Source organism: Misgurnus anguillicaudatus, chromosome 25 (assembly GCF_027580225.2).
Source record: "Misgurnus anguillicaudatus chromosome 25, ASM2758022v2, whole genome shotgun sequence".
Classification (NCBI taxonomy): domain Eukaryota; kingdom Metazoa; phylum Chordata; class Actinopteri; order Cypriniformes; family Cobitidae; genus Misgurnus; species Misgurnus anguillicaudatus.
The window spans coordinates 13,174,508-13,196,512 of NC_073361.2; the positions used below are offsets into that span (position 1 = coordinate 13,174,508).

Here is a 22,005-nt window from a genome sequence, read left to right on the forward strand (position 1 = left end):
CTGCAAAAAACACATTCCTCAATATTTAACACAATTTTACTGAAAATAAAATTAAAATAAAAATATTTATTTGAAAAGAATAGACACAGTAAATTTGACAGGGCCCCCTGGTGGCCAGTGCCCTGGGCAAGTGCCCAGTAGGCCCGTGCGTTAATCCGTGCCTGGTTACAACTAACCCCTCAGCACTTATGATATGAAAACAGCTAACATTAGCATAATTCTTGCAGTTGTTTTAAATAGGCTACACACGCATGATTGCTGGCTGCCAACAAAATAAATGAGCCTGTCTTATCAAAAATCATTTATTTTTGTTCATATCTTTAATATTGATTGAATAAGGTCACGTCAAAGATTGAAATCATAATAAAATGAATGGCTAAAATCAGACTTTGATGCTCATTATCTCAGAATTTGATTTTAAAACTTTAGTATGGTTTTTACAGCCTGGGTCACATATAAAAATGTTTTTCATCATAATTGTGCTGCTTTTTCTCAGATATAGACATTTGTATCTATTTATCATTGTTAGATGAGAGATAAATAGTATAAATGCCTGTCTATAGACCCCTTCAAAGTTTGTAAACATTGAATGACTATCGAGTGCGCGCGCAGCATGGGGTCAAACTGTTCATACCATCCAGGCTTTATAATGTAATCTAACAGGGCTGAAAAACTATGACTTACCTCAAATGAAGTGAACACAACAATACACAAGCCTCTGTGATATTTGCATTGTTCCAGTCTGCACGTTAATTGCTTGCAGCTGCAGATGTTGTATTTTGTTTGTTTTTGAGGTTCTGCATGAATTGCGAAAACTTAACGAAAGACCTGGTGCGATTTTCACAACCCACGACGTAAGTAGGCATTTTTGACGATACCGAATAATACGCAACTCTATCTGCAGTAATGGCTTTTCTGACCCTGACATGCGCAGTGGAAACTGCCTGTGACGTGAACCGTGAAGGGGTCTATTATAGACAGATATATAAACAATATCCACTTCAAGTATATAGACAAAAAAGTTTTGAAATATTTGCCTGCAAACTTAATTTTTAGCAAGTGTTACAACTAACCCCCTGCCTGTTACAATGAACCCCACCTATTTGCACTTCTGTCACGTTTGGTGTAATTGTCCAAGAATGGTAAGTAATAGAAACAAACTTCAAATGTTCATTTGTAGCAGAGATGTGTGTATTGCTTGTGTAAAATATAATAAATCAAACTAATTTTTTTTTTTAATGATTGAGCAAAAACTAAAAAGCGTTAGGGTGTTCCCCGCGCTCCCCTACAGAAAAACAAATTCACAAGTTCCCGAATATACACCATGGAATAAATACTGTACTTTATAATTGGTCCTATTTTCATATTATTTGAAATATAACAAACATAAGTAGTAATCGAGGAGTTCAGATGCAAAACCCTTTAAGTGCGTCGCACATGTTTTTTTTTGTTTTTTTTGCAATTTTTTTTTATCAGATTCTTATGTTTAAGTTCAGCAATTCCATTTTAATGCAATAAAAAAGGTTATTAGTCAGTAATAAAAAATACCCTATTTTCACAAATGTCACTTGAGTCATTTCATTGCTAGCAAACAAATCTGACTGTCTTTGAACTGCATGCATGCAAAAACTTCTAAAAAAAAAATCCACTTATTTTGGCAAGACATAGTAAACAGTTCAATAAAGATGCAACTATGTGTTAAAACAACACATTAGTGTTGACCCTGGGAAAACACACACTGTAAAAAATGCTTTGCTGCCTTAAAATTTTTTGTTGAATCAACTCCGATTTACAAGTCATTTCAACTAACTATTATTTATCTTGACTAGAGATGAGTTGTTATAACTACAGGTGAGTTGTTATAACTTATAAAATTAAGTTGACTTTTCTCAACTATATTTTATAAGTTGTGACAACTCATCTCTGTTGACATGACTTGTAAATCTGAGTTGATTTAACAAAATATTTTAAGGCAGCAAAGTTTTTTTTACAGTGCACTAAATGCGTTGTCCCAGAATCCACCCATCTCTGTGTTATTATTGAAACAACACATTTTAACACAACTTGTGTTATATTTTAACACAAAATCAACACAAAATTACACATAATGTGTTAAAAGCTTAACACACAAAGATGTGTAAAGCTTTTCTAAGAGTGTAGAAACATTGCAAATGATAAAAGTCAAAGTATAAAAGTGAAAAAACTGAACCACAGATTAAGGGGCGCTGTGATGCACGTGGCTGCCACATTTGGGTCTAAGTAATAATAAGTGAGAGCAAAGTTAACAAAAAAAAAAAACAATTTAAAAAGGCAATTTTTGAGACCGAGATATATTTTTGCTCTGGTCAGTAACTCACAAGTGTGCTTTATCAATATCAGGTGGAATTTTGAACAAATGTAAAACAACTTTAGTATAATTTTACTTTGAACATAAGTAGCGCATTGTTACTTTTGACCCTGTTAGCTGGGATGAAAGTAACACACAGGTGGGTCAAAAGTAACACAAAAAACAAGATAGATTTTTGTGTTACACGTTTTTAGTAAATATACATCACTATTACCTTGTTAATATGTAACTGCAAACATATTTTGTCATTTCTCTTTGTAAAAAATAATGAAATTACATTTTTATTTTAAATTTCAGTTTTATTAAATGATTCAAAAGCAACAGACCGTACAAACTTGAATTGTTGAGAATAAAAAACAGTATGACCACTATGAAAATGAAATTAAAATTAGAATAATATCATTTTTTCAACATATACAACAATATTAGCAGCGGGACAAAAGAAACAATTGTTACTTTCGTCCCGACAGGATCTCCACACATTTAAATTCAATTTACTTTTTTTTTTAACTCTGAGAGGTCAAAAACCTATGGATTGATCAGTATTTTAACACATAAAACCAGAAACACAACGCATTGTAAGACAAAAATTAACTTTACTTATGATGGTTGAAAAACGCATTCTGACACTCTTAGAACAGATGTGTTAAAAACAACACATTAGTGTTGATTCTGGGACAACACACTAAATGCGTTGTCCCAGAATCCACCCATCTTTGTGTTATTATTGAAACAACACATTTTGTGTTACTTTTAACACAACTTGTGTATTATTTTAACACAAATCAACAGAAAATGACAAATAATGTGTTATAATTACTTATTACACGGCTCTCTTGAATGCTTGATTCTGATTGGTCAGTGAGACATTTGCATGTTCGTTCTTTTCAAATAATAACCGCTCCAAAGTAATAACGCATAGCCGGTACTACTTGCACGATTAAAATCGCTCCGCGCCAATAAAGATTACTGTTTGGCGCCATCTTGTGACAAACACTGGACAACCACAATTAAGAATGGAAAATTTTGACATTAATTTTAACATGTACGGAAAAAAACAAAACATTTAAACAGTGGATAGAAGAACGAACAACGACAAGACACAGAGAGCTTACTGAGACTGAACTTGACAAAATAAAGAATGACAGCTACGAGGCCAACACTCAAAAAAAAACAGAATGGGCATTAAAACTTCTCAAAGACTGGCTAAAAGAGAAAAAATGGAGACAGACAAGTATGAAGCAGAGGATCTTAATAAGGTATTACGATCATTTTATGCATCTGTGCAAAGTTTCGCGGAAGGATAAAAATTTTAATTTTAAACAAATATGCCAATAAAATGTTTCAAATTCATATTCATGTCCAGTTTTTTTCTTATGTGGCAAGTAGCCGTGTAATAAGCGGGATCCTGATCACACTGTCGGGGCTTATATCCCGATAACTACCGGCTGCCTCTACATTATCCCTTACACATAATGTGTTTGTTTATTTTTGATTGTTTGTTTGTTTTATTTATAATTAACATTAATTTAATTATAATTAATTTATAAATAATAACATTACTGTAAATTTGCCAGTGTTAGCCAGCGGGCTAATTTTCAACTGCAGTCCTTTGGCGAGATTTTAAAAGCTTAACACAAAAAGACGTGAAAAAAATTAACACATCCTTTCTAAAGGTGTACACGCAGAAAAGGATGAGTAAATAATGCGATATTTGTCAGGTCTGTCAAGGGTTGCGTGCTAAATATGCTGTCATAGTTTGGGATACAAATGTACAGTAATCAGTGCTCGGAGAAAATCGCTTTGTTACTTTCATCCCACGTTACTTTCCCCCGCTTCACCCCTATTTCTAAATGGCCCAAAATTGAAGCGAAGGTATTTGATTAACATAAAATGCGTACTGCGAGCATTTGGTTAATATTATTATCCCATGTTTGACGTAGGTGGTGTTTAGCGGCCACTAAATTGTTGTTTTAGATCTAACCAACACTGTTAATAATTCAGTTCAATAAGAAACTATGATTGTTGTTGTGACTTAGTTATTCAGTCTAAATCTTTCCAGACAAATCACAAGGAACCCATACAGGAACTTCCTGCAAACAAATGGAAATGTATAGATTTTTTTCCATGTTATTTTTAATGCATGTCATTGAAGTAATAAATGAAATTTGTTACTTCAATTAACTGCCAAAATATGCACTACCTATTTTTTTTTGCGAATTTAAAGGTTTGGTAATTTTTTGTTATTGCACACATACAGGAAACTGCAAAAGTAATACAATGAAAGGTTTCAAAATTAAGCTATGATAAATTTGCCCGGTCTCTGATAATTGTTCACATCAATTATGCAATTATTTGGTATTAATAAGTCATACTAATACATATGTGAATTGATGGTAATATGCCATAAATGTGTCGGGAACATGCATATTACCATACCTGACATATTTTACATCTATTCTAATTGTTAACGCAAACTCTATTAAAAGTTTCTCTTCTTGAAATGTTAATATAATTTTATCTGAAGAATGCTGATATAACACTGCATCATGTCAGTGCGCAGAAAAAAGTCCAGAAGCATGTCAATCAATTCCTGTGGATTTACTGTGACGCTTCTTGTGACCTGCAAGCTGAGCCCATGTGTTTCCTGAGTGTGGGTTGGAAATCAGGCCCTTTTCTGTAGATTGTAGGATTAGGGGCAGATGGACATGTCGCACACACCAGGTGACCCAGGAGGACCTTGCGTCCCTGGAAAACCTGGATTTCCGGATTTACCCGGTGGACCTGGTATACCACTACCATCACTACCGCGAGGACCCTGGATCCCTGTGGTTTTCAAAAGAAAATGCAAAAGTCTTAAAATAACAACAATCTTTTATCACATGCTGAATACCCATCTATGCAAATCGGATTTGTAATTTAATTTAAATTGTTATCTTTTAATATACTCTATATTATAAAACTGTCTGCCGTCTGTAATTTATATTTTATGCATTTGGCAGACACTTTTATCCAAAGCAACTTACAGTGCATTAAATATATAAATTTTTTTTCAGCATTTGTGTTCCCAATGCAATGCTCTACCAATTAAGCTACAGAAACAGTAAAGTTATTGGAAATACAGAGGGTAAACAAAATCCGAATGTCCTAGTCTCAAACCCGTGGCCCTTCGTGTGAGCTCAAGGGCTCTAATGTGTTTTGACAGAGCCTCTTAACACCCATGCTCTTGAAAGCGAATCAGATGCCTCAGCTATCTTATATAATAATGGCACTGTACCTGTGTCCCCTGGAGGTCCTGGGTGTCCTGGCCTGCTCTCTCCTTTACTGCCATTAATTCCACGCAGACCTCTGTCTCCTAAAAGAATGCCAATCACAGTATTGAAGTAAAATTCAAAGTCAAATTCCAATGCTTTGCACAACTCGCATCTTTGTCACCTTTGAGTCCTGGGGGCCCTTGGATACCCGAGGCTCCTGGGTAGCCCTGAGAGCCAGTCCTGCCGGAATGACCAGGAGGCCCACAGGAACCTTTAGGCCCTGGTTGTCCCGGGGGTCCTTTAACAATTTCAGAGGGATCGCAACAAAACTGTGGCACCATTACCTTCAGTAGCGGGGTCAGCTGATCTGGAAAAAAAGTTGGAGGTTATTGGACACTCCAAGATGCCATAGAATGCATTGAAAATACATTGATCCTTAACTGATTTTAAGACATTTTTGTATGTTTCTGGAGAAGGCAAAAGTGACCCTGTCTGTCCAGGATAAAGTCTTATAATCCAATGATGAGCTTAGTTGCATCAAATTTAGATTTAACATTGATTTCATTCTTTGACATGACCTCACTCGATCTATATATACAGTATAAAGATATCAAGGTTATATTTTCACAGGATTATGTAGGATAATTTTATGTAGAATTTTTTTAGAGTTTTTTACAAACAGGGTCAACACATTTTGGGTTTTGCTATTGTGGTTTCATTGTTATGATGTTGTGTATGCAGGCGATTAAGTTCTGAAGCAAAGCCTGTAAGTAGACCACAGGGAAAAAATACAATGATAAAAGAATGTATGATATGACCCCTTTAATACAAAGCAAACTGCAAAAAAATGTGAAAGCTCAGCAAATGTGCTTAAAAATAGCTACTTTATAACACACTTGGGTTTTATCAGCGATAACAGCTTTAATTGGTTGTCTCATATCAAGTTCTTTATGCATTAAACTTATAAAAATACATCTGACGTCATATCAACGTTATATTATAAATAGAACAAGAGGAACTGCCATGGACATTCACAAGTATCGACCTTAAACAAGGTCGTATACTTACTTCTCAAAACGTCCTCACAGAGTTTAATCAAATGCTCATCAGACGGCGGTATACCCTGGAACACAGATTCAGTGACTCATTACATTGTGTCTGTACATGAAGCTTTTAAAGACAAGGTTTCGTAGATAATAGCAGAAGAAAGTCTGTGTAGGCGAAATTGCGCAGTCTGTACTCTAGCCCCATCCCACGCCAGACTTTGTGTTTATTATTTGGATATTTGTTGTCAAAGAAAATACATGATGAGTATATTATAAATTTACTAGATGGACTTACAGGTTCTCCTTTATTGCCTATAGTTCCAGGTTGCCCCTTTGATCCATCATGACCCGGATTCCCACACGGGCCAGTTGCGCCAGTGCGCCCCATGTCCCCCTTCTGTCCATCTGTACCTGGTACTCCACCGTCACCTGACATACCTTTCTAAAAGATAAAAACATATTTGAGATGAATGGATTCCAGTATGTGAGGTTAGATACATAAGATGTATTTAAAACTTACTACAGTTTATATGAACTCAGTTATTACATTACATGGCAACAATAGAGGCCAATATAAAATGTATGAATACTTTTACGAATTAAACATTTTACAATGTATCCGATATTTCATAATAACTAAACAATTTTGTGAAAAATAAAAATTTATATAATTTAATGCAATTAGATTCATCTTTCTTAAAGAGATACTCCAGCCAAAATATTAAAATTACCCATTAATGTACTCACCCTCAAGCAATCCGATATACACATGTCCATCATCAACACATTTGGAGTAATTTTAGGGGTTGTTTACATTTGGTATTAAGATGTGTTTTCGTTCAATCGGATCACAAGTGGACGAGAGAGACACATTACGTTTACACCTGGTATTTATATCCGTCACTTTTGACCACTTCTGTCCTGAATACTGTGCGGTCTGTCGAGACTTTGGGTGAGTCTCTCCGCTGTCATTTAAACGCGAGCAGGAGTAATGATGAGTTTATATGGACGCGAACTAATATTATGTCGGAGTCTGCGTGTATGTCTAGCAAGTAAACATGCTGCACAGTGTTTTGTACATGTATATGTTAGAGCTTTCTCTGATATTTCAGCGCAATTGATGAAATAGGATCGCACAACTTTCGCATACTTGCAAAATGAAACTGCGGAGATAAGCCGCTTTAGTTTTATCAATGAAAAGCTAAAAATAGCGCTGTACCCCATGTTCACACCAGAAGTCAGAAAAGACATACCTCAGTACCTCAGATTAGATAAATGGGCGGAGAGAAGGCGGTCCGTGTGGCTGTTCGAACACATTTCAACCACATGTGTGTTTACACTACAAAAGTGTTTTGAATGTGGTTGAAACTGGACAAGCTCAAAACATTTTGAACACCATTTACGCCTGGCATTAACGTCATCCACTTGTGATCCAATTGATGACCAGTGTTGGGCAAGTTACTGAAATTTAGTAATTAGTTACAGTTACTAGTTACTTCTTTTAAAAGTAATTGAATTACTTTACCAGTTACTGTATATCAAAAGTAATTAGTTACTAGGGAAAGTAACTTTTAAGTAACTTTTATGTCTGCTTTTTAAATGTAAATATGAACAGTACTGAACAGTCAAACAATAAATTGATATGAATGGGCTATTTTACATACTGTAGGAGCCTATTTGAGCGTTTGAATATTTTTGTTAGAAATTATTTTAATATGTAAGCTTTATTTATGTATATCATTTAGACCATTTAGACAAAAATTCTGTATGTTAACATTGAAAATATAAAATGTTTTAAAATTGTGTACTGTCTCTTTAAGAATTTGGAGTCAATTGTGTCAATGTGTCATATTTTCTCAAATAAATTATAATTTTTCTGATTCCATATTTATTTTAATAAGCCAGAAACGTCTCCGCGATGTGGCCGTGCAGCAGCTGACGCAAATTATGGGTCCTCCGAAGGTTAGACCATTTTATTTCAGTTCTTTTCGCAGACTTCTGAGGCTTCCACCTTGAAATACCGAGTGCTCACTTTTAAGGTCGCGTGCTTAGAAGGTCGCAGCCCTTGAATTGGGACACAGCTTGTGAAGCTTGCGGCGGGTAGTGCGCTCTTTGGTCATTTATTGTTTGTATATGTTTTATGTTTGATTTAAATGATACACAAGATTAAAGGCGGAGTCCACGATGTTTGAAAAACGCTTTGGAAAAGACGACGGGCCGACTACCAAAACACACTTATAGCCAATCAAATCAAATCAAATGCCGGGTTGCGCATGTGTGGGGCGGGTCTATCAACAGAAGGTCCAGAGTCTATTGGGGTAGGGGCGTGTTTGTTTAGGTGATTTCAAATATCAACATTGGCTTTCAAACATCATGGACTCCACCTTTAAAGGAAGATATTTAATCAGAAAATGGAGTACGTGAATTGTTTTGTCGGATGGACACAGAGCGAGTGGATTGTTTTGTCGGATACGGAGCGAGTGAAACCAAAACTAAATGCGCACTCTCATACTGTGGAGTTTTAACAGTTGTACAGCGTAGTGTGAATATGTGTAATCGCTGATCATTCTCTTCCATGAAGGCCGATGTAAACATCTAAGAATATATTAAGATTTCTCAGATTTATTGCTTTTGTGGACTACAAATGCAAGTTGATGTCATACTGGGATTGCTTGGCAAAGATAATTTACAAACCAGATGGATTATGACTTGCACACAATTTTTAAACAAAGGTATGTAGTCCCGTTTAGATTTTTCATGTTCATTCTATACGCACTGTCAGCCATGATGAAGTTTAATGATTCATTGCGCCGCCTACAACGGTCCTGCGACGTTAGATCAGAAATGTCCTGTCTGCTGTTATTTTTTTACAAAATAGAGTAACGCGAGTAATGAACTCATTTAAATTTCAGTAATTGTAATTGTGTTACTTTATTTAAAAAAATACTTCGTTACATGCTTGTTACTGCTAAAAGTAGTGGAATTACAGTAACGCGTTACTTTAATTACTGTTGATGACAACGCATTTTAATGCCAAGTGTAAATAGCCTCTTGGTAAATGCTTATAATAGGGGAAATAGGAAACATCTGACTTTAAAGTCCAAAAAGTGCATTCATCCTTCACAGAAGTAATCCACACGGCTCCCATGGGTTAATAAATGTCTTTTGTGGGTAATCAATGTAATATTGTATGAAAAATATCCATATTTTAAACTTTATAAACTATGGTAACTAGCTTCCGATCACTACATGATCATGGGGTAACTTTGATATTTGGCTGGAGTATCGCTTTAAATACTTGATGGGTCACTGTATTATGTACACTGCACTGTACTTGTAAATCTATTGCATCTATATGCATAGTAAATATATTGCATGGAAAATGTAACAAGCGTGTGTTAATTTTCTCTTTAGTAGTAAAAATTTGTGTAATTTACTGTAAACAGTTTTTTTGCATATGTCAGGTTTTACAAAAGCATAAAATGACTGTCCTCTAGTTTACACAATAATATCCAGTTTGCCTGTGGGGTTTGACTCCATGCAACCAGCTTTGTATAACTGTCAAGTTGTCAAATGTAAATGCTTTGTGGTCATGCTTCAAATGGCTTTCAAGCTCTCTGCCGTCCGATGTCACTCTCTTAGCAGGCGGAGACGATTTTGTTTGTTGTGTAAAATACGGTGGAATGGTTTAAATGTGATGGAGCTCTGCAATTTTACAAACCTCTCCTTGGTTACCTCTGGGTCCAACATCGCCCTGGTTTAAAAAGAAATAGAGACAGCAGAAATAACTTTTATGACAATATTAGGGAGAAGAGACTACTTTAAACATAGTGGCTCAATATTCACAGTGTGTGACAGGAGAGAAAGACAATGATTCCACTTCAAACTGATGCTCCCCCTGGCTAAAGGAAGACCCTGGAAATGATTTTTTAAATCCTGCATGTGTTTGCCAATGGACTAAAGATATAAAGCACATGCTGATGGATGTCTAACTTTGAAGTTATTTATTATTCACAAAATCTTTAAGGAGGATAATGCTTCAAGGGGCAAAGCTAGTTCAGGTTCGTATGCAAGCATTGTGGAGGGATCACTAAATAAAAGTAGACACTTTTAACTTTTTTAAAAAAGGTTGTTGTAGTACATCCTCGAAATGTGACCTCTATATTTAACCCATCCAGTGCGTAGTGAACACACACACACACACACACACGCGCACGCACGGAGCAGTGGGCAGCTATCAATGCAGGGACTTAATCCAGGAACTTTTGGGTTACAAGCCCGACTCTCTAACCATAAGGCCACAATTGTAGTACAGTTAGCTCCAAAATAATGCCACCCTTGGTAAATATAAGCAAAGAAGGCTGTGAAACTAAATCTGCATTGTTTATCCTTTTGATCATATATTCAAACATTTAAATAAGAATTATTTAAATATGAATGGGATTATGCTCCAGAACCATTTTAGTCATAAGAATTTTTAGAGGTGCCAATTAGTTCCAGCCAAAATTTCTTGGAGAACAAAATGTATTTTATAACTTACATTTTTTCTGAATGTTGGATTTGTGTGTGGTTTTTATTTTTAATTATAGATCAGATGGATACCCAATGCAGATTTATTTTCACAGCTGCGTGCCAATTATTTTGGAGATGACCGTACATCATGTTGTGTTGCATGATGTACGGTCATGATGTACAACAGCAGAGCAAGGTGAAGAAATGATGAAATGCTGTCCTCCACAATGTCCCGTATCAAATTGATTCAAGTAAATTGGTGAACAAATGGTGCATCCAGTAAACTGGTTCACATCTGGACTCTTCGTGTTAATGAACCAGCTAAAAATGATTCAGTGATTCATTTTGTGCCTTCAGAGAAGTCGATGTGTGCCATTTAGCACCATTTTTTTATGCAGCTCATTATGTTTTCGACCCAGATGTATAAACGTCCAATGCTATCTCTCATGTCAATTTGTATGTATTTTACGAGGTGGCTAATTCGTATTAATTTATACGACCACATTCCTACATTTTTGTACGATTTGCCTTTGCCCCCGTGGCGTTGGGGTTAGGGGTGGGGTTTCGTGGTTGTTGTTTTTATAAAGGTGCAGTGTGTGATTTTTAGAAGGATCTTTTGACAGAAATGCAAAATAATATACAAAATTATATTATCAGGGGTGTATAAAGACCTTTCATAATGAACCGTAATGTGTTTATTACCTTAGAACCAGACCTTTTTATCTACATACACAGAGGGTCCCCTTACATGGAAGGCGCCATTTTGTGCTGCCATTTTTCTACAGAAGCCCTTAAAGGACAATTTTTTTCTAAGTTGTCTCTGACGATGACATGTTTGTCCAGTGGCGGCTATCGTAGCTTCTCTATGTGTTTCAAAAGCGAGAGTTGAGCAGTGGACTGAGCTGTTGGTTGCAATTCGCAACCGCACCACTAGATGCCACTAAAATTTACACACTGCACCTTTAATGATAATCGAACAAAAAATTACAGAGCACCGTTTACCTCGTCTAGTACAAACCTTATTAACATAAAATTAGAACACAATACATTAACAGATGAAACTCAAATGTTAAAATTTGGCCTTCTTAACATTAGATCGCTTACCAATAAAGAACCTATTATCAATGAAATAATTACAGACCAAAACTTAGATGTGCTCTGTTTAACAGAGACCTGGCTTAAAGCAGATGACTACATCAGTTTAAACGAATCCACCCAACAAGGCTATTATTATAAACACGTACCTCGTTTGAAGGGGAGAGGGGGTGGTGTAGCTACAATATACAACAAAACATTTAAAGTAAACCATAAATCCGAATTAAAATTTAATTCATTTGAAATTATACTGTTAAATATGGAAATAAATGATCGTAACAACAAACAGCTTTCATTCGTTTAGCTACCATCTACAGGCCTCCGGGCCACCACACAGATTTTCTTAAAGAAATAGAAGATTTCATGTCTGAGCTTACAGTCACTGTAGATAAAGCTCTTATCGTTGGTGATTTTAATATCCATGTGGATAACCCAAAAGATGCATTAGGACGTGCGTTTATGGATGTTCTACATTCTCTCGGCATTATACAAAACGCGTCAGGGCCCACGCATACTCGTAATCACACACTAGACTTAATTCTGTCACTCGGACTAAATATTAATGACATCGAAATATCACCCCAGAGCGATGCAGTTTTTAGACCATTACCTTGTGTCATACACGATACTTCAGGATAGGATCGCTCAGTCTACAACATGCTACAAATTAGCCAGAACACTAATTTCCACCACTAAAGATAGCTTTATTAGCACTCTTCCAGACCTGTCTCAAATGAAGCATGTAGCAGATAACTGTGAAGATCTGGATATTGTAATAGACAGCTTGAACAACGTTTGTTCTAGCACGCTGGATACCGCTGCTCCCATTCAAAAAAAGAGAATCAAAGAAAAAACGCCAGCTCCATGGTATGACCATCATACTGCAGCCCTTAAAAAAGTAGCTAGAAAAATGGAACGAAACTACCGAAGCACAAATTTAGAGGTATGGCGTGCAGCTTGGAAAGAGACTGTTCAACACTACAGACGGGCTATAAAAACCGCCAGATCTACCTATCTTAGTACGCTTATTAAAGAAAATCATAACAACCCTCGTTTCATATTTAACACAGTTGCGAAACTGACTAGAAACAAAGAAACAAACAGAAACCAATAGTAAACTCCAACACAATAGTAATGACTTCATGAACTTCTTTACTAACAAAATTACGGTTATTAGGGGAAACATAGAAGCTACGCAAGCAGCCACCACTCGACCCAATAGTACATTTAACACTAGATTACCATATGAACATCTTGACTCATTTAAACCTACTACAATAGAAGAGCTCTTTAAATTAGTAACATCATCTAAATCATCATCCTGTATATTAGACCCCGTTCCCACAAAACTACTTAAACGAGATATTTCATGTACTGTCAGACCCATTACTAAATATCTTTAACTCATCGCTAGAATTAGGATACGTTCCAACAGCTTTCAAACTAGCAGTTATTAGACCGCTCATTAAAAAAACTAACTTTAAACCAGAGAGATCTTAATAACTTTAGACCAATCTCAAACCTACCTTTTCTTTCTAAAATATTAGAAAAAGTAGTGGCAAGCCAGCTACGCACATTCATAGTGAATAATAGTACATATGAAAAGTTCCAATCAGGATTCAGGCCCCAACATAGCACAGAGACAGCTCTGCTTAGAGTTACAAATGACCTCCTTTTAACATCCGATCATGGTGAAATCTCAATCCCTATATTACTAGACTTTAGTGCAGCTTTTGACACAATAGATCACAGAATCTTACTTAATAGACTAGAAAAGTATGTTGACATCAGTGGTCAGGCATTAGCCTGGTTTAAATCATATCTAACCAATTGCTATCACTTTGTTTATGTAAATGAGGAAGAGTCATATCGCTTCCCGGTTTAATACGGCGTACCACAGGGATCAGTTTTAGGCCCTATCCTATTCTCGTTATATATGCTACCTCTAGGAGACATTATCAGGAAACATAACATAAGTTTTCACTGCTATGCGGATGATACCCAGCTGTACATCTCGTCACATCCTAGCGAAACCCACCAGTTTTCTAAGCTAACAGACTGCATTAGTGATATTAGTGACTGGATGGCACATAACTTTCTTATGCTAAACTCCAATAAGACAGAGATACTTATTATTGAACCAAATCGCTCCAAACATAATATGTCAGACTACAAGTTGCCCATAGAAGGCTGCACAGTGGTGCCATCTTCCACTGTTAAGAACTTAGGAGTGATGTTCGACAGCAATTTATCTTTCGATAGTCATATCTCCAATGTCTGCCGCACAGCATTCTTCCATCTTAGAAATATCTCGAAAATACGCCATATGCTGTCTGCATCAGATGCAGAAAAGCTTATTCACGCATTTATGACCTCTAGAATAGACTATTGTAATTCGTTACTCGGGGGATGTCACGCAAATCAGGTAAACAATGTACAGCTGGTTCAAAACGCTGCCGCAAGAGTGCTTACTCAATCAAAAAAGTATGACCACATAAGTCCAATTCTGGCATCTCTACACTGGCTGCCAGTTAAATATCGCATACAATTTAAATTATTACTAATCACCTTAAAGCCTTAAATGGCCTAGCGCCCTCGTATATTAAAGAATTACTGTCAGAATACAATCCATCACGTACACTGCGATCACAAAACTCTGGCCACTTAATTATCCCTAGAACATCAAAAGTGTCTAAAGGTGGTAGATCCTTCTCCTACTTAGCCCCTAAGCTCTGGAATGATTTACCAAATAATGTTCGAGTGTCAGACACAGTCGATCAATTTAAAACTAAACTTAAGACATTCTTCTTTAAAAAAGCATTCACACAAAATGTCCAGTAAATATACTTATCCCGCAATAGTTAGTTTGTCTAGAACAAAGCACTCACATACCTCATATTGGGTAATATACTTATGCCGCAATAGCCTGTCTGGAACCGAGCTGACTTAAACCACTATACTGTATGACACTTGCATTACATGTGAACAGCCCCTACGCTAAAAAGATTCTGTTTCTCTCTCCCTGTCTCGTCCTCGACCCTGAGGACAATGAGACAAACAGACCCAGTTCCTGCAACCGTGAAGGTCATCACACTGTTGATCTACCAGGCCCGGATTGGCCATAGGGAGAACCGGGAGGATTCCCGCTGGGCTGGTCTGTTTTTTTTGGCCACGAGGGCCGGTGTTGTCATGCCACCGGGATGATGCGTATTTGCGGGTGAGAGATGTCCTCGCTGCTTTATGCACAAGTTGATTGTGTCCCGAGTCCCGACCACTTATTGGAAGAATTCTTGCATTAGGGTTCATTGACATCTAAAACGCATGGGAAAGGCAGGACGTGCCGCTGTCTTCTGGTTTTCAAAGCGCTTACTTGAACACGAGTTTTGTTTCAGACGCGTCTATATTGAGTGCGCTTGCCGGCCGCGCGTCTATATTTAAAATAAACTTGAGTGCGTCTTTTGAGTGCACTTGCCGGCCGCGCGTCTATTATATTTTAAATAAACTTGAGCGCGTCTTTTGAGTGCGCTTGCCGGCCGCGCGTCTATATTTTTAATAAACTTGAGTGCGTCCGGCCGCGCGTCTATTATATTTTAAATAAACTTGAGCGCGTCTTAATACAAACGGGCTGGCCTCTAAAAGGAAAAGAATTTACAAAACGTATTTTTTTATCCAAGTCATAGATGAATTCTCTATGAATAGTCATTATTCATCGTTTATTGCAAGAGGAACAAAAATCTATTTGATGCAAAACTCATTAGTTTCAAAAGTATATCCATGATGTTTCCTTTTTTTAACACAATGTAGGCCTACGTTATTTAGCAATAGACATGATCTAAGTTCTAAAAAAAGATACAGATTTTTTCCATTTGTTTCCAATGCATACTTGATAAATCTTGCTTGTGTATTGTATATCAGGGGTTTCCAAACGTTATCAACCCAACAGTTAATCTCAAGACTCACCATTTTTTAGAAATAGAAATATAGAGGAAAACACAAACACATTTGTTTCCTTTAGTTTTTGAATAAGTTTACTTTAGTAATATTATGGTCTTATGGTAGGGCTGCATGATTATGGCAAAAATTATAATTGTTTACTGCATTTGCACGGAATATGAAATTATATATTTGAAAAATACAGTGAATTGCAAGGCTGCAGAGAACAGTGCACTACTGCAGACTTATACTACTGAGGGTTTAAAGATATTATTTTAATAGTCAGTCGTGAACTAAAGTGGGCTGGTCTAAGGCATGAAACTCCAGGGCTGAAAATGAGTCCCACTCCGGCCCTGTGATCTACTGACCGTCCTTCTACGAGATGCCCAGCCGGTCCTGACCAGCGACCACCGTCGGAACCAGTTTAATTCGCTTACCCATTCACATACCCTGATATTCTATGCTTTTCTATGCTTTTTCTACATCTATTAATGTAAAGCTGCTTTGAAACAATTAACTATTGTGAAAAGCGCTATATAAATAAAAATGAATTGAATTTAATTGATTGTTAAAATAATAATCATGTAATATGAAAGTTATTCTCACTTAAAAAGGTTAAAAGTTAAGATAAGTACTATTTTTTGATAGTAGTGTGGCTATTTAATTTCATTGGATAAATAACTTCAGCAGTTACAAAATGGTAAGCCACTGTTCATGAAAACTACAAATGATATTTTATCTTATTTACACGTTTCCTAAGTTGCGAGTGATGAAAGAGCTACTGTACAGTGTCGTTTTGGAAATCAATGTCTGTGAGTCAGATTTCTTTGAAGATGTGCTAAGCAGTAATTCCAAGAAATTAGGACCACATCCTCTCCAAATTTACTTTATACTGTATTTCAGGAGAAGTGATGAAAATAGGAGTTGAGGTTAAATCTCCCTTCACTGAGCCAATACACATATTGGGTAACCGGTTTGAGTTTAATTTTGATCTTGAGATGGCAAATTTGATCCATAACTCTAATATGATTATGAATTAAAGATTGCTTTGTAGTGGGTCGCTTTGGATCTAAATGTAAAGTTTGACAGAATTCAATAGAATGCTAAAAAACGAATAGTTTTTTTTTTATTTAAGCTATATACAATATAATTATTTATCATATAAAATATACAAACTGCACCTTTATAAACATATTATTTACTTTATATTATTGTTTAATTATTGCATACTGTATAATACTGCACGAAACAAACCAAAGCGATGTTCATTTTGTGCTAAATGTAAATATTAAAGTACATTTTAATGGGTTAAGAAATTGAAAGTACTTGTTATTGATATATCTAACTGGTTTATCAGAAAAATATACTGCAAAAAATAAATAGGCAAAATTATCAATGTTGAGGGCAGTGCCATAACAAGAGCCCCCTAATGGATGTTAGGTGTATGTGCACTTACTGAAGAACCAGTTGCTCCAGGTAACCCATTGTTGCCATGCTGACCCTGCAAAGTTAAAGGTGTTCTGTGTTAGCTAGGGTGTCAAATGTTATCATTAGCATTCAATATCAACAGGAGGTTCCCTAAACCTAGGCTTTGGCACTTCTGTATAGATGGTTTCATCAGTAACAACATAAACAAGCCGCTGTCGCGGTCCGCACGTAACTTCCGGTAAACTCCGCTAATAATAAATAACAACAAAGTACTTTAAACGTAGTTTATTTATATAACAATCAAAAAAACAACACATAGATTACATAGGAAACCAAAACATTTGTTATTTTCGACGAGGAATTTTTTTCTAGAGATCAGTTTAGCAACTATTCTACAAAAAAAACGAAACCGGAAGTAAAGTTCAAATCCAGATGTGTATCACGTGCGTCCGATCAAACCACCTGTAACTGGGCGTAGGACTGAACTGACTCAGTCGGGGTTATGCAACCCACAGGGATTGTCACGATAAAGTACACAAATCATAGCAGTAGCAGCTGGCCGTGTAGTTTAACAAAGCAAAACTCATTAATATTCAGTTATTAAAGTGGGCAGCGCTGGATCACTATACAAACATGTTATGTTTACTAAAGCTATTAGCTGATAGCAGACATTAGTCCCTTTCACACAGTATTTACTGGTAATTTACTGGTAAATTGCAGTTAACATCAGTGCTCCCAATTTACCAGTAAGACAGGTTGTAAAATTACTAGTAATTTACCAGTAAGCGCTATGTGTGAACGAAAAATATAGGATTACCGGCATTTAGAACGGACGATATCAGATCGCGCTGACACCTTCGGGCCAATCAAAATGTTTTAATACAGGTGACGCGTTTACCCCCGCACTGTTTTACGGACGTTTCCACACACACATGCTGCTTGAAAGTCGAGCACACCTGAAGATTACGTCCACACTTGTTCTTAAAACAGCTTATGCCGAATTGCCGACGTCCTTAGCACGCCCTCTGTGAAGCCTAAAGTGCAAACAGTACTGTTGTTTAAAACGCATTTTCGGTTTGACGTCGCCTCATGCAATGTTGTTTGGTCATGAGCAACTTCGCGACTGTCAGAGTTTACCACAAACGTGAAATCAACAAAATACGGACCGACCGTGGATATAAACTACGTGGAGTATACGTACACCGGCGCCGCCCAGCTGTGACTCAGGAAGTTGTTCAAATCCCTATCGCGCCACACAGCGCCACTCACATAGTTTAACATTAAATAACATCATATGTGTCCCAAATCATTAATGATTAACATTGGCTGCTAACGTATATTTTGCATTTTGAAGTAGATGCTATCTGATGAAGCTCGCGCTATTTAATGTGCACTTCTGGTTTACAATACCTCCGAGTTGTCCTATACGCGACTCGACGCGGCGTGGTGCTGAGCTGCGTGGCCGGTGTGCGATCCCCTTTAGGGGGCGTTTAAAGAGGACACAATCTTGCATGCATCTGTGCTTTATTGAAATTATTGCTCTGTGTAAATTTGCACAGGATTGATGTTGCAAAATGCCTATTTTACTTGTTTATTTTACTTCATCTAGTTGCTGTATCAATGTGAATGTCTCTTGTGTGATGACCCAAACAATGTGCTTTTGATGCTTTGGAAGCACACAGATTGCCATTAGACAAAGCAAATATATAGTTATGATATTTGTAATATTTAGCAACATTATTTTATCTTTAATGGTTGGTAAAGTTTTGAGATCTGAGATAGATTTGAATTTGAGTTGAAGTCTCAATCATTTTTATATAGCTCTGAACAGTTTTAATCATTACAGAGATCATAAAAAGCACTGAAGGAAATGCAGGGTTTTACCTGATTGCCTTTGCAACCAGCTTCTCCTCTCCCTCCCTGAAAAAAAAAACACATAGACATCAACTCACCCTTACTCCTCAGTAACAGAGGAAGATGGTGTTATGTAGCGTGTCAATCAAAGGCTAAGTGTCAGATATGAGCTGCAAAATCACAGTTATAGATCAGATATTTTTCACACAAGCAGTTATTACCAAACATACTCAGACATATTAATAAAATGCATTTGTTCCAAAAACATCCCTCCTGAATAAACCTGGGATTATGTATATTCACACAAGAACAATAGCATAGATGATCACGTCTTACTGTCGATCTTACCGCTTTCTGCCAAGATATTTGATATCCTATTACTGTCTATCACATGTGTGTCTTTAATTAAACTAAAACTTTCCTAGTTAAAAGGCAGACTATGTTTTAAAACCCAGCTGCCATCATAAAACTGGATTTTTTCATTTGGGGATTATCATGTACCTCTCCAGATTATGAAGTCCAATATGATCAAACAGATGCTAAATATACATTAATTTATTCATCAGATGCTTTTATCTAAAGCAACTTATGAAAAATTCAAGGTAGCCTTATACGTCTTCATAAGATGGTGTGTTATCTTTGAATTAATGGCTTTGGCATTGTTAGCAATATATCTTTAGCTTTAAGTCAGTTGGTTAAAGGCGGGGTGCATGATTAAAAAAAAAACACTTTGGAATACGTAGTCAGGCCAAGTACCAAAACACACTTGTAGCCAATCAGCAGTAAGGGGTATCTCTACTAACCGACATTGTTGCCTGGGTTGCGTATGTCTGAGGCAGGTCTATCAAAAGAAGGTCCAGATTCTATTGGGGTAGGGGCGTGTTTGTTTAGGTGATTTTAAATGTCAACATTCGCTTTCAGAGATCATGCACCATGCCTTTAACTCACTAAGCTTGTTATGTTTTCATTGATCATTCATCAGAATTACCTTGTGTCCTTTAAATCCAGGAAGGCCCACAGGACCTTGACGTCCTGGAAATCCTAATCCACCCTCGTCACCCTGTAAAAGTCAGAATACCTCAAAAAATGTATCTCATCATCCTAATTACATTTATGTAGGATATTAATTGGCAATTGTGTAAAAACTGTCAAATAAACCAGTGAAAAGAACCATAAAACTTAACTATTACCTTTAGACCTGGAGCACCAGAAGAACCCGTACCTCCCTTATCACCTGCACAACCCTGAGCACAGACAGAAAAGTGTGTGAATTTAGAAACAAACGCACACACGCATGCATAAAACAACAGACTATTTCTCTATTTTAACTCGACCAGAGGCACCCATTGGTTTCCAGACACTGATAAAAGACTATTACTCACATTAAACATTAATGAAGCCATAACGAAAAAACTATAAGCTATTACAAAACCAGCAAGCTTGGGTGAAATGGTTTCTTAAGCATTCTTTCATAATCCATTAGATAAGAGCAGAATTCCAGGAAAAGAGCAAATGCAATCTCGGCCCGGCTATTCCCAACAGAATCAGGTCGATGTATTAGCATAATTGCTAAAGGTGATGTTTGAATCAGACCAACCTTGGGGCCGACAGGTCCATCAGCTCCGGAGGGCCCTACGAGTCCTGGCGTGCCCTAAAGGATTTAAGCAGAAAGGATGCAGAATTAAATAACAGCTGACTGAAGTAGCAAAAACTGATAGCATGGCCTCCTCTGTGGACTACAAATAGAGTTTCCTGAAAAATAAACAAGGGTCACTTCAATATCAAAGTCTAAGCACTCCAAAGGATCACTTACAACACCTGTCTGATTGAGTTTTTCTGAATTTCTGGGGGTTTATTATTGTTGGTTGAATATGCTAAATGGGGAACATCATCAGTCTTCACCTCGACTAATTGTTGCATCTGTTTTATGTGCTATGTTAGAAAAAAAAAACTTATTCAAGAAGATTTAAGTGAATGTGGATCCTTCATTTTAAAAATTTTCAAAAGTGTCATTTCCTTACCTCTGTGACTCTCAATATCTAATGCACCACCAGGTGGCAGCAACACATCCTGTGAAACAGATTACAGAAGAAAGCCAGCCAAATATTTGTCTCTCACCAACAGAGGTCAGCCTAACATTGTTTACCCCACTGCTCTGTTATACAGTTTCTGCACTGATCACTGGTTAACTTTTGCCCTTTTTCCTTTTTCACTCCATAGCTGCAGATCTGATGAGCGGCTCTACAGCTGCACTGGATACGTTCCAATCCAATTTCTCTGAAGTATCCAATTTTACCGGGTCAGTTGACACAATAAAGAGGTAGAAAGGTAAGCTTGAAGTATCCCAGAGAGACATTTACTCACTGAAGATCCTTTTGGTCCAGGTAAACCTTTTACGCCGAAAGGTCCTCTTAGCCCCTAAACCCCCACAAGATAAAACCAATAAAATCAGTGTAATGCATTGTGTTATGATTAAAGATACAATGTGTGTAGACATAGCTTTTTGTCTCTTACCTTTGTAGAGTAGTTATAGGGT

The 22,005-nt window shown here is 36.7% G+C and overlaps 1 protein-coding gene across 2 annotated transcripts in view; it reads right to left on the bottom strand.

The window, feature by feature from the left end:
- Nucleotides 1-4,776: 4,776 nt before the first annotated feature.
- The window catches only part of LOC129425573 (uncharacterized), a 40,267-nt gene continuing 23,038 nt past the window's right edge, over nucleotides 4,777-22,005 (bottom strand). Inside the window, exons 10-21 of one of the 2 annotated variants that reach the window (XM_055181615.2) lie at nucleotides 21,834-21,887; nucleotides 21,067-21,120; nucleotides 20,660-20,713; nucleotides 20,458-20,529; nucleotides 19,500-19,535; nucleotides 17,644-17,688; nucleotides 10,369-10,401; nucleotides 6,943-7,089; nucleotides 6,670-6,724; nucleotides 5,783-5,968; nucleotides 5,625-5,702; nucleotides 4,777-5,173 (exon numbers count right to left, since the gene is read on the bottom strand). In XM_055181615.2, coding sequence (XP_055037590.2) covers nucleotides 5,040-5,173; nucleotides 5,625-5,702; nucleotides 5,783-5,968; nucleotides 6,670-6,724; nucleotides 6,943-7,089; nucleotides 10,369-10,401; nucleotides 17,644-17,688; nucleotides 19,500-19,535; nucleotides 20,458-20,529; nucleotides 20,660-20,713; nucleotides 21,067-21,120; nucleotides 21,834-21,887 — 948 coding nt within the window. In that variant the 3' untranslated portion in view covers nucleotides 4,777-5,039. The remainder of the gene's footprint in view (nucleotides 5,174-5,624; nucleotides 5,703-5,782; nucleotides 5,969-6,669; nucleotides 6,725-6,942; nucleotides 7,090-10,368; nucleotides 10,402-17,643; nucleotides 17,689-19,499; nucleotides 19,536-20,457; nucleotides 20,530-20,659; nucleotides 20,714-21,066; nucleotides 21,121-21,833; nucleotides 21,888-22,005) is intronic. The other variant, XM_055181616.2, reaches the window with a different exon arrangement.